The 14130-nt window shown below is 28.5% G+C and overlaps 2 protein-coding genes across 2 annotated transcripts in view; one reads left to right on the plus strand and one right to left on the minus strand.

Moving 5' to 3' along the window:
• Positions 1 to 13651, plus strand: part of LOC145735040 (cytochrome P450 4d2-like) — a 43309-nt gene extending 29658 nt beyond the window's left edge. Inside the window, exons 7-8 of the mRNA XM_081988761.1 lie at positions 9648 to 9827; positions 13429 to 13651. Coding sequence (XP_081844887.1) covers positions 9648 to 9827; positions 13429 to 13586 — 338 coding nt within the window. The 3' untranslated portion in view covers positions 13587 to 13651. The remainder of the gene's footprint in view (positions 1 to 9647; positions 9828 to 13428) is intronic.
• Positions 1 to 14130, minus strand: part of LOC145734368 (uncharacterized) — a 173172-nt gene that overhangs the window by 114008 nt on the left and 45034 nt on the right. The window contains exon 4 of the mRNA XM_081987648.1: positions 13876 to 13936. Coding sequence (XP_081843774.1) covers positions 13876 to 13936 — 61 coding nt within the window. The remainder of the gene's footprint in view (positions 1 to 13875; positions 13937 to 14130) is intronic.

Below are 14130 nucleotides of genomic sequence, written 5' to 3' on the forward strand. Positions count from 1 at the left end.
ATTTTATAGTATTTCTTGCGTCATTGGATAGGAAATTTAATGGGGATTCCAAAAATGTGCTTAAAACAGTAATTTTCTCACTCCAAATGGATTTAACAGACAATTTTATCCCTGACTGTCCTTTCAAACTGAGTTTCTGGCAGATCAAACTTGATGTTCTTTCCGACTGATCCGGCAACACCGCATAGTTAATTTAGCAAATTTTCAATGTTTAAACTGCACTTTAAAAGTCACGTGACTGGTTTAGACAGCTGTCAATAATTATCCTCTATGTGACGTGACGTGTATTTTACAATTTCAGCTTTTACAACTGTCTGAGTTTAATTTGCCAATTTTTCAAAGTTTAAACCACATTTTTAAGGTCACGTGACTGTTTTTGACAGGTGTCAATTGACCTTTACAGTGTTGCTAGTTCGAAAATTGAATTATGTGACATGTCTCCTACAATTTCAGCTTTTAAAAATATATAAATTTAATTTTCCCAATTATCAAAGTCTAAACTATACATTTGGATAGTCGCTTTACTGATTATGACAGATGTCAACTCGCTTTTACAGCGTTGCCAGCTCGGAATTGGTATTATCAACGTCACGTGACGTGTATTTTACAATTTCTGCTTATACAACACTGTCTAAATTTAATTTACAAATTTCTTACAATTTAAACTATTTCTTATGGTTATGTGACTAGTTTGACATATGTTCTTGACAGTAAGCTCAAAATTGCTGTATCTAAGTCACGTGGTGTGTCACTTACGATTTAAGTATCCACGATTACCAAAGCAATGACAAATCAAGCAGATCTGACAATGACAGGACATCTTTTTGAATGTAAATCCATCAAATAACAATTTGACAAGTAAATTTGGAATTTTAAATTTAGGAATTCATTTTAATGGCCAAATAGTTATTAGCTATTAGCGAATGGAAATTCTGGCCTTAAGTGTGGTTCTGAAAAATCAAACTTTGACTACTTTTTTCCTTGACTTTACCTGATTTTGTAGTATTCTTTATTTTTTTTTTAAATGTGATTAAAACTGACATTTTCACTCCAAGTGGATTTTACAGTCAATTTTAAGTAAACTTTGATTTTTTTTTATTTAATTATTTTTAAAATTTTAAGTGGTTTATTTTTAATTTTTTTCAATATTACAGTCATTTTAAGTAAACTTTAATTTTTTTTTATTGTAAGTTTTTTATTTTTTATTTTTTTCAATATTACCTACAGTCAATTTACAGTCAATTTTAAGTAAACTTAAATTTTTTTTAATTTATTTTTTTTAATTTTAAGTTTTTTATTTTTAATTTTTTTCAATATTACAGTAAATTTACTGTCAATTTTAAGTAAACTTTGATTTATTTTAATTATTTTTTTTTAATTTTAATTTTTTTATTTTAAATTTTTTTCAATATTACAGTCAATTTTGAGGTAAACTTTAATTTTTTTTAATTTATTTTTTTTTATTTAATTTTTTTTTAATTTTAAGTGGTTTATTTTTAATTTTTTTCAATATTACAGTCAATTTACAGTCAATTTTAAGTAAACTTAATTTTTTTTTTTTTAATTTTAAGTTTTTTATTTTTTATTTTTTTTCAATATTTTTTTATTATTTTTTTTATTTTATAATTATTTTTAAGTGAAAAGTTACCTTTAAAATTCTGGACGACCACCATTCTCCGGAAAATAATAAAACACCGAATCACAATACAAAGTCTGGACATATTCATCTTGTCTACAGGATGAACCACTTTAATTTCCAATGAATTCATTAAGTTCCACACACAAAAACACTTTGAAAAACTGAAACCAAGTCGGCTGCTTTAATATTTATTTTCTTTTTTTAGTCCTGGAATAACGGAAAAAAATGGTAAAGTAAGTAAAGGTTTTTCTGGTCTAATGGAGTGAAAAATTGCTTTTTGAACCTCTTACACACAAACAATTTTCACATTTTTAAGTCAATTTGCATGATTTTTTGGTAAATTTTCATGAATTTGATGTAAATTTCCAGTGTGCAGACCAGTTATCAGTATTCAAACACTAAAAAGTATTAAAAATTGTGAACATTTCATGCACTGGCAAAATTTCAATTATCAAAGTTTTCATGATGTTAATTTTTAAGTCAATTTTCATGAATTTGATGTATATTTCCATGTTTTCGTCAATTATCAAATTTCGAGAATTGAAATTTATTTAAAAATTATGAAAATTTACTTGACTAGCAAAACTCCAACTATCAAATTAGTTTTATCATGAATTTGCAGTTTTTAAGTAATTTATCAAAAATATGATGCAAATTTCAAGTTTACGTCAATTTTCATCATTTTTATGTCAGTTTCCAGAACAATTATCAAGACTGACTTGACTGGCAAAATTCGAATGTATCATATCAGTTTTTCATAAATTTGACGTCAATTATCACTTTGTCTGTCAATTTTCATTAATTTGATGTCGATATCTAATTTTCTGGTCAATTTTCATTACTTTGATGTAAATTTCCAGTTCACAATGTATTTTCATGTTTTTGACGTCAATTTCTAGTTTTGAAGTCAATTATCAAGTTTCTAGCATTGAAACTTAAAAAAATTTATTTGACTAGCAAAATTCCAATTATCAAATTAGTTTTTTCATGAATTTGCAGTTTTTAAGTCATTTATCAAAATATGATGCAAATTTGCAGTTCACAAGTCAATTTTCATTATTTTTATGTCAGTATCCAGAATAATTATCAAGATTGACTTGACTGGCAAAATTCGAATATATTATCATATCAGTTTTTCACAAATCTGACGTCAATTATCACTTTGTCTGTCAATTTCATTAATTTGATGTCTATATCTGATTTTTGGTCAATTTTCATTACTTGGATGTAGATTTCCAGTTTACAAGTCTATTATCATGTGTTTAACGTCAATTTCTAGTTTTGAAGTCAATTATCAAGTTTCTAGCATTGAAACTTATAAAAATTGATTTGACTAGCAAAATTCCAATTATCAAATTAGTTTTTTCATGAATTTGCAGTTTTAAGGCATTTGTCAAGAATATGATGCAAATTTCAAGTTTACAAGTCAATTTTCATTATTTTTATGTCAGTATCCAGAATAATTATCAAGATCGGCTTGACCGGCAAAATTCCAAAATATTAAACCAGTTTTTTCATGATTTTGACGTCAATTATCACTTTTTATGTCAATTTTCATGAATTTGATGTCAATATCTGATTTTTTGGTTAATTTTCATTACTTTGATGTAAATTTCCAGTTCACAAAGTATTTTCATGTTTTTGACGTCAATTTCTAGTTTTGAAGTCAATTATCAAGTTTCTAGCATTGAAACTTATAAAAATTGATTTGACTAGCAAAATTCCAAATATTAAATTAGTTTTTTCATGAATTTGCAGTATTTAAACGAATTATCAAGAATATAATGCAAATTTCCAGTTCATAAGTCAATTTTTATGATTTTGATGTTAGTTTCTAGTATTCAAGTCAGTTATCAAGTTTCAAGCACAAAAACTTAAACATATGTCAATTTTTGATGAATTTGATGTCGACATCCGATTTTTTGTTCAACTTTCATTAATTTGATGTAAATTTCCAATTTTCAAGTCAATAATCGTGTTGTAGTCACTAAAATGTTTTTAAAATTTTTTTAAAACTTACTTGACTGGAAAAATTTTGATTATCAAGTTAACTTTTATGATGATTGATGTCAATATCAGATTTTTTTGACCAATTTTCATGAATTTGTTGTAAAATTACAATTTTCAGGCCAGTTACAACTGTTATTGGATAGCTATTATGCTAAATAAATACATATTATTATCAAGTTACCTTTCATAAATTTGATATTTTTTTAAGTCAATTTTCAATAATTTGATTTTGATTTTCAACTTTTAAGTAAATTTTTATCATTTTAATGTCAATTTCCAGTTTTTGGACCAAGATTTTAATTAACAACTCAGCTTTCATAAATTTGATGTTAGTTTTCAATTTTTAAGTCAATTAATCCTGAATTTGATGTCAAAATCAAATTTTTTGGTAAATTTACGTGATTTTAATGTTAATTTCCAGTTTTCAAGTTAATTATCAAGTAAATGCACTAAAATGTGTTTTAAAAAAGTCAATTTCCATGAATTTTATGTAAATTTCCAGTTTACTAGTCAATTTTCTTCATTTACATTCATACAATTCTACACACAAAAAGTACTCGAACTGAAATTGAAAAACCAAGTCTGCTTCTCTAATATTTATTTTTTCCTGGAAAGTCTTCAAATAAAGGTTTTTCTGGTCTAATGGAGGGAAAAATTGTCTTTTTCAACCTCTTACATACAGACGATTGCTTTTTTTTTTGCTCAAACTTCGATCAAATGATGATACATTACGTATAAAAATGGTTTTGTTTGGTTTGCGTTTGTAGTTAGATCACATTGGCCAGCACGATTACCAGACTTGTACTCCATAGATCAATTAAGTAAACTATTTAATATCACTGCAACTTATTGAGAAATTCAAATAATTATCAATGAATGCTGTTAATTTTAGTTTTTTCTCTAAATATTTCAAATTTTAGGTGAATTTTGCTGATTTTGGCCAAGCAACTTTCAACCTGCATTTCAAGACAACTGTTTAGTTTTTCAAGTGAATTTTAGCGGTTTTGAAACAAATTTCTGAATTTTTAATTAAAAACCTTACTTTGAGTTTTCAAGTTAATTCCCAAAATTTGTTAATACGAAACTGAGTTTTCAAGTCGTTTTTCAGATGTAAATTATGAAATTCAAGTCAAAAACCTCTAAAAATCGACTTAAAAGACCAATTTTTCACTTTTCCAGTGAGTTTTCAAGTCAAACTATAATAAAACTTGAAAATAGACTTGAAAATTACATTTCAAGAATTCTTAATCAAATTTGTAGCTTTTCAGTAAATTTTTATTGAAAATGGTGAAACTAAAGTAAAAATATGGAAACTGACATAAAAATGCCAATTTACCTATCAGAATAGTTGAAATTAGTATTGAAAACTTGAAAATTTACTTGTAAATTACATTTCAAGGTTTCTGAATTAAAATTGTAGCTTTTCAGTAAATTTTTATTTGAAAATTGTAGCTTTTCAGTAAATTTTTATTTGAAAATGGTGAAACTAAAGTAAAAATATGAAAATTTACTTAAATTTGCCAATTTTCTTATCAGAATAATTGAAATTAATAATGAAAACTTCAAAATTGACTTAATAGCTACATTTCAAAGTTTCTTAATCAAATTTGTAGCTTCTGAGTAAGTTTTCTAGTTGAAAATGATGAAACTTAGGTAAAAATATGAGAAATGCCTTAAAATGGTAAACTTTCTTACCAGAACGCTGAAAATTAATATTTAAAACTTGAAAATTGATTTGGTAAATACATTTCAAGATTTCTTAATCAATTTGTAGCTTTTGTGTGAATGTTGTAGTTGAAAATAGTAAAACTAAAGTAAAAATATGAAAATTGACATAAAATTGCCAATTTTCTTATGAGAATAGTTGAAATAATATTGAAAACTTCAAAATTGACTTAAAAGCTGCATTTCAAAGTTTCTTAATCAAATTTGTAGCTTCTGAGTAAGTTTTCTAGTTGAAAATGATGAAACTTAGGTAAAAATATGAGAAATGCCTTAAAGTGGTAAATTTTCCTATCAGAAGGCTTAAAATTAATATTTAAAACTTGAAAATTGATTTGGTAGATACATTTCAAGATTTCTTAATCAAATTTGTAGCTTTTGTGTGAATGTTGTAGTTGAAAATGATGAAACTAAAGTAAAAACATGAAAATTGACATAAAAATGCTAATTAACCTATCAGAATAGTTGAAATTAGTATTGAAAACTTTAAAATTCACTTGTAAATTACATTTCAAGGTTTCTGAATTAAATTTGTAGCTTTTCAGTAAATTTTTATTTGAAAATAGTGAAACTAAAGTAAAAATATGAAAATTGACTTAAATTTGCCAATTTTCTTATCAGAATAGTTGAAATTAATATTGAAAACTTGAAAATTGACTTGTAAATTACATTTCAACGTTTCTGAATTAAATTTGTAGCTTTTCAGTAAATTTTTATTTGAAAATGGTGAAACTAAAGTAAAAATATAAAAACTAATTTAAAATTGCCAATTTTCTTATCAGAATAGTTGAAATTAATATGAAAACTTCAAAATTGACTTAATAGCTACATTTCAAAGTTTCTTAACCAAATTTGTAGCTTCTGAGTAAGTTTTCTAGTTGAAAATGATGAAACTTAGGTAAAATATGAGAAATGCCTTAAAGTGGTAAACTTTCTTACCAGAATGCTTAAAATTAATATTTAAAACTTGAAAATTGATTTGGTAGCTACATTTCAAGATTTCTTAATCGAATTTGTAGCGTTTGTGTGAATGTTGTAGTTGAAAATGATGAAACTAAAGTAAAAATATGAAAATTGACATAAAATTGTCAATTTTCTTATCAGAACAGTTGAAATTAATAATGAAAACTTCAAAATTGACTTAATAGCTACATTTCAAAGTTTCTTAATCAAATTTGTAGCTTCTGAGTAAGTTTTCTAGTTGAAAATAATGAAACTTAGGTAAAAATATGAGAAATGCCTTAAAGTGGTAAACTTTCCCACCAGAATTCTTAAAATTAATATTTAAAACTTGAAAATTGATTTGGTAGCTACATTTCAAGATTTCTTAATCAAATTTGTAGCTTTTGTGTGAATGTTGTAGTTGAAAATAGTAAAACTAAAGTAAAAATATGAAAATTGACATAAAAATGCCAATTTACCTATCAGAATAGTTGAAATTAGTATTGAAAATTGACTTGTAAATTACATTTCAAGAATTCTGAATCAAATTTGTAGCTTTTCAGTAACTTTTAGTTGGAAATGTTGAAACTAAAGTAAAATATGAAAACTAACTTAAATTTGCCAATTTTCTTATCAGAATAATTGAAATTAATAATGAAAACTTCAAAATTGACTTAACAGCTGCATTTCAAAGTTTCATAACCAAATTTGTAGCTTCTGAGTAACTTTTCTAGTTGAAAATGATGAAACTTAGATAAAAATATGAGAAATGCCTTAAAGTGGTAAATTTTCCTACCAGAATTCTTCAAATTAATATTTAAAACTTGAAAATTGATTTGGTAGCTACATTTCAAGATTTCTCAATCAAATTTGTAGCTTTTGTGTGAATGTTGTAGTTGAAAATGATGAAACTAAAGTAAAAACATGAAAATTTACATAAAAATGCTAATTTACCTATCATAATAGTTGAAATTAGTATTGAAAAGTTTAAAATTGACTTGTAAATTACATTTCAAGGTTTCTGAATTAAATTTGTAGCTTTTCAGTAAATTTTTATTTGAAAATGGTGAAACTAAAGTAAAAATATGAAAATTGACTTAAATTTGCCAATTTTCTTATCAGAATAGTTAAAATTAATATTGAAAACTTGTAAATTACATTTCAAAGTTTCTGAATTAAATTTGTAGCTTTTCAGTAAATTTTTATTTGAAAATGGTGAAACTAAAGTAAAAATATGAAAATTGACATAAAATTGCCAATTTTCTTATCAGAACAGTTGAAATTAATAATGAAAACTTCAAAATTGACTTAATAGCTACATTTCAAAGTTTCTTAATCAAATTTGTAGCTTCTGAGTAAGTTTTCTAGTTGAAAATGATGAAACTTAGGTAAAATATTTGAAATGCCTTAAAGTGGTAAATTTTCCTATAAGAAGGCTTAAAATTAATATTTAAAACTTGAAAATTGATTTGGTAACTACATTTCAAGATTTCTTAATGAATTTTGTAGCTTTTGTGTGAATGTTGTAGTAAAAAATAGTAAAACTAAAGTAAAAATATGAAAATTGACATAAAAATGCCAATTTACCTATCAGAATAGTTGAAATTAGTATTGAAAACTTGAAAATTGACTTGAAAATTACATTTCAAGAATTCTGAATCAAATTTGTAGCTTTTCAGTAACTTTTAGTTGGAAATGTTGAAACTAAAGTAAAATATCAAAACTAACTTAAATTTTTCAATTTTCTTATCAGAACAGTTGAAATTAATAATGAAAATTTCAAAATTGACTTAATAGCTACATTTCAAAGTTTCTTAATCAAATTTGTAGCTTCTGAGTAAGTTTTCTATTTGAAAATTATGAAACTTAGGTAAAAATATGAGAAATGCCTTAAAGTGGTAAATTTTCTTACCAGAATGCTTAAAAAGACATAAAAATGCCAATTTACTCATCAGAATAGTTGAAAATAGTATTGAAAGCTTAAAAATTGACTTGGAAATTACATTTCAAGAAATCTTAATGCAATTTGTAGCTTTTAAGTAAATTTTTTAGTTGAAAATGGTGAAACTAAAGTAAATATGAAAATTTACTTAAATTTGCCAATTTTCTTCAGAATAGTTGAAATTAATATTGAAAACTTGAATATTGACTTGGAAATTGCATTTAAAAATTTCTTAATTAAATTTGTAGCTTTTCAGTGAATTTTTTGGTTGGAAATGATGAAACTAAAGTAAAAACATTAAGACTGATTTTAAATTGCCAATTTTTCTATCAAATTTGTTGAAATTATTTTTGAAAACTCTAAAATTGTCTTAGAAATGATATTTCAAGATTTTCTAATCAAATTTGCAGTTTTTGAGTGAATCTTCTAGTTGGAAATGACGACACTAAAGTAAAAACATAAAAATTGACTTAAAATGGTCAATTTTTCTATCAAAATAGTTGAAATTAATTTTGAAAACTTGAAAATTGACTTTGATTGAAAAACTGGGTTATCCGGTTAAGTTTATAATTTCGCATTGAAAGTAAAAATCTAATTGTCACGTGACTATAAAGTTAGGTTAAGTTAAGGGGGAGATATTTGCTTTGCCTTACCAAAAATTCAATCCTTGGTAACTCGGCTATATTGGAAAATTCAGGAAATGTTAAGGAACAAAAATTGTAGGGAATTTAATTCTCTATCAACACCTCAGAGAGATATTTTGTCTTGAAGGGCCTCAGAAGGGATTTATTTGCTTAGGAATGTTTAGTGAGCACAAAGTGTCTGAATGTCTACTTACGGAAATTCAATCCCTCGTAACTCGGCCATTTGGCAAAATTCAGGGAAATGTTAAGGAATAAAAATTGTAGGGAATTCAATTGTCTATAAAAACACAGGAACGACATTTTGCTTTTATGAGCCTCAGAAGGGATTTATTAGCTTAGGAATGTTTAGTGAGCACAAAGTGTCTGAATGTCTACTTACGGAAATTCAATCCCTCGTAACTCGGCCATTTGGCAAAATTCAGAAAATTATTAAAGAACAAAAATTGTAGGAAATTTAATTCTCTATCAACACCTCAGAGAGATATTTTGTCCTTAAGGGCCTCAGAAGGGATTTATTTGCCTAGGAATGTTTAGTGAGCACAAAGTGTCTTACGGAAATTCAATCCCTCGTAACTCGGTCATATGGCAAAATTCAGGGAAATGTTAGAGGACCAAAATTGTAGGGAATTTAATTGCCTACAAAATATTTAAAAGATTTTTTTTAAAAAAAGTAAAATTAGTACTAAATCCTCTTTCAAGCCTGGTAAATTATAAATGAACACTTCAGTTACAATTAACCCTTTTATAGACGGAATGACAATCCCGAAAGACACGACGGTGGCGATTTTCCTGTACGGGATGGCTCACGATCCTGCGGTTTTCCCGGATCCCGAAAAATTCGATCCGGATCGGTTTTTGCCGGAAAAAATCAACCAAAGACACAACTTTGCCTACGTTCCATTCAGCGCAGGACCACGTAACTGTGTCGGTAAGTACGATCGCACTGAACCGATTTTCTATTAAGTGCGAGTGGGTGGAAAGGGCTAAAAACAGGGTTACTAAACCAGTGGCGTAGCCGGAAAATTGCACTGAATTTTCCCGTACAAATTAACGAAAAAAAAAAAAAAGTTCCTAAAGTTGTAGCTATACGCCACTGAAAATGACTAAGAAATCGATGTCGTGTGCGTTTTTGTTATTTGCCTTCCTTAATAATGCACTACTTCGATTTTAGTCTGGAACAACGTGGGCGGCCTAAATTAATTTTTAAAAAATTGTTTAATAATTCCAGAAAGTTCCTACATAACTGTTAATTACATGTCACGTGTGCTTTTATTTATGTCAGCTGTCACTTTCACTAAATCTGTCAAAATTATTTTGACAGTTGTGACTGTCACACGACTGTCACATGTCAACTGTCATTGTCCGCTCTTCCACAAAGCTAGAAAACGAGAAAACTGCAAAAATAAACCAATTTAAGCTTCAGCTATTCATTAACACTTTTACAGCTCCATGAAGGACGTTTTCCCAAAAATGAATAGTATATCTAACTGTCAATAACGTCATTACATGGCATTTGACAGTTGTTACACGTGAAACAACTGTCAAAATTAGCATCCATAAGCATATAAAACACTTAAATGCAAGCAAAGTTTTATAGTGCCTTTAAACATGGCAAGTGTGATTTTGACGAAACAATACCTATAGAGGGCGTTGCCAAAAGTCATTTGTCAACTGTCACTTTAATGACAACTGTCATAAATTTTCCCTGTGTGCCCTAAAGCCACAACTGTCAAATAACTCAAAAACATGATGTAAACCTATAAAACACACATTATTTGTCTAGTTATTAAATAATGTGTGATAGTTCTATGTGTGAGACTTTTGCAAATTTGCAGAAAGACAGCTTAGGTATAAATTAAGTGTCACCTGTCATTTGTCAACTGTCACTTCAGTGGCAACTGTCAAAAATTTCCCCCATAAAGCTGTAAAATCTGTTTAATGACAGTTATTAACGTTTTTTCACTTTGCACTACTTCAGTATTAAAATTGATGTTTTAGAGCTCGATGGACGGTGGTTTGACAGTTGTGACGTATGTATTTACCATGCGCCCTAAAGCCACAAATGTCACAACCGTCAAATAATTCAAAAACAGGACGTAAACCTATAAAACACACATCATTTATCAAGTTCTTAAATAATGGGTTATAGTTCTATGTGTGAGACTTTTGCAAATTTGGAAAATGACAGCTTAGGTATAATTAAGTGTCACTTGTCATTTGTCAATTGTCACTTTAGTGGAAACTGTCAAAAATTTCCCCCATAAAGCTGTAAAGTCTGTTTAATGACAGTTATTAACGTTTTTTTCACTTTGCACTACTTCAGTATTAAAATTAATGTTTTAGAGCTCGATGGACGGTGGTTTGACAGTTGTGACGTATGTATTTACCATGTGCCCTAGTGCCACAAATGTCACAACTGTCAAATGACTCAAAAACTGGACGCAAACCTATAAAAAACACATCATTTCTCTAAATCTTATAAAATGGTTTTATAGTTCTATGTTCTGGTCTTTGCACTACAGCTTAGGTATAGTTAGGTGTCAGCTGTCATTTTGACTGAATCTGTCAAATCATTTTGACAGTAGATACGTCACACGACTGTCACCAGTCAACTGTCATTGTCCTCTCTTTCCCGTAAAGCTATAAAACGAGAAAACCTACTTCACAAAATTAACCAATTTAGCATATAAGCTATATCTATTAACTAGAGTTTTACAGCTCCATGGAGAGAATGGAAACAATTCTGTTACGTAACTATTAATAACTTAATTTAGTTGGATTTGACAGCTATCACACGTCTGACAATTGTCAAATATTGCCTCTATGAACATATCAAACATACTTAAATGCAAGCAAAGCTTTATGGTAACTTTCAGCATTGTAAAGTGTGATTTTGACAGTTCTGACATAACAGTGTCTACATAGGGCATTTCGAAATATGGTTCAGTCATTTGTCAACTGTCACTTTAGTGACAACTGTCAAAAATGTCCCTCATAAAGCTGTAAACTGTGTTTAATGGCAGTTATTAACGTTTTTTCACTTTACGCTACCTCAATATTAAAATTGATGTTTTAGAGCTCGATGGACGGTGGTTTGACAGTTGTGACGTATGTATTTACCATGCGCCCTAAAGCCACAAATGTCACAACTGTCAAATAACTCAAAAACAGGACGTAAACCTATAAAGCACACATCATTTATCTAAATCTTATAAAATGGTTTTATAGTTCTATGTTCTGTTCTTTACACTACACCTTAGGTATAGTTAAGTGTCAGCTGTCATTTTGACTAAATCTGTCAAATCATTTTGACAGTAGATACGTCACACGGCTGTCACCAGTCAACTGTCATTGTCCTCTTTCCCGTAAAGCTATAAAACGAGAAAACCTACTTCACAAAATTAACCAATTTAGCATATAAGCTACATCTATTAACTAGAGTTTTACATCTCCATGGAGAGAATGGAAACAATTCTGTTACGTAACTATTAATAATTTAATTTAGTTGCATTTGACAGCTGTCACACGTCTGAAAATTGTCAAATGTTGCCTCTATAAACATATCAAACATACTCAAATGCAAGCAAAGCTTTATGGTAACTTTCAGCATTGTAAAGTGTGATTTTGACAGTTCTGACATAAGAGTGTCTACATGGGGCGTTTCGAAATATGGTCCAGTCATGTGTCAACTGTCACTTTAGTGACAACTGTCAAAAATGTTTCTCATAAAGCTGTAAAGTCTGTTTAATGACAGTTGTTTACGTTTTTTCACTTTGCACTACTTCAGTATTAAAATTGATGTTTTAGAGCACGATGGACGGTGGTTTGACAGTTGTGACGTATGTATTTACCATGCGCCCTAAAGCCTCAAATGTCACAACTGTCAAATAACTCAAAACAGGACGTAAAACAATAAAAACAACAGTCACTAAGTCAACAAAAGTCACTTTTTAAATACAACAAGCAGCAAGAACGTTTAATTGTATAGTTTAATCTGTATTTTGACAGCGGTAACAATTTATTGTCATTTCAGTCTGTCAACTGTCAGTTCATCATGGAGTGTCACTTGCCACTGTCACCTGTCATTTTGAGCAGAACTCGAACGAAAAACACAGTTTATATCAAAAATATACTTGTTAATACCTTTTTTAAGGATTTAGCTGCAGGATTAACCTTTCAGTTAAACTAATCCAGGACAGTGAAAAGTCAAGCTTAAAAACTGGTTTTCATGCTATTGTTAAGGGTTTTTAAATGAAAATTCGATAAACTGCATAAATTTCATCAGAGTGCCGTCGTTACAAAAACGACGGTAAGCTGATGCAATATGCTGAGTCGAATGTGTTTTTTTCCTACATTAAACAAATTTTACTTAATTTAACTGGACACTGTAGTAAAAAATGACGGTAAAGTGATGCAATATCGTTAGTTGCAAGCATGTTTGTTATTACTAAAATATTTTTGGAAAAAAAAATTAGAGAAATCTATGAGTTAATTAATTAGGTTAATTTTGAGTTTTAATTCTCTTGTAGGACAACGATATGCCCTGTATTCACTGAAAGCCACTGTTGCCAAGTTTCTGCTACAATTTCGCGTCGAAGATGATCCTGATTTTGCCATAAGAGTGGGGACTTGTTCGGTTTTGAAGTCAATGAATGGATACAAGATGAAAGTGTTTCCCAGAAACTAATTGGACGATTTTCTGAGATTTCTTCAAACTGCCTAATTGTGACTTAAACGAATTTTGCTGCAAAACCGCTGTTTTATTTTTGAAAATCTCCCAAAAGAGAGAAACTTTTGGGATTAACAATATTCCCAATCAGTTTTTTTGTCGAAATTACTCTGCAGAGAAAACCTAAATTTAGACTAAACTAATCGATATTGGAGTGCTTCTAAATTGGGAAAGGTCTGAATGGACCTTTTTAACTTTGATTTTAACGGAAAAGTGAATGGAAATTGAAAAACCAATTAGCACTCACCATTGATAGGAATGTAGGTAACGTTTCCTCCGTCGAAATCAATGGAAATGCCATTTTCTCCCTGAAACAACAAAAAATTACTTAAAAACGTCGTAAATATAATTAGAAAAAAAACCCTAGAAAAGTGGGGTAATTAAAAAAATCCCATTTCTCTAGGCCTTAGCGGAAAGTATAATTGATGGCACTGAATACAAACGACCTAATTAAATTTCGTCCTGAAATTCCTGCATCAAAATGAAGCTGAAGTAGGCCAGA

The sequence above is a fragment of the Ips typographus genome, linkage group LG10 (assembly GCF_016097725.1).
Source record: "Ips typographus isolate SLU linkage group LG10, UJ_Ityp_2.0, whole genome shotgun sequence".
NCBI classification, from domain to species: Eukaryota; Metazoa; Arthropoda; class Insecta; order Coleoptera; family Curculionidae; genus Ips; species Ips typographus.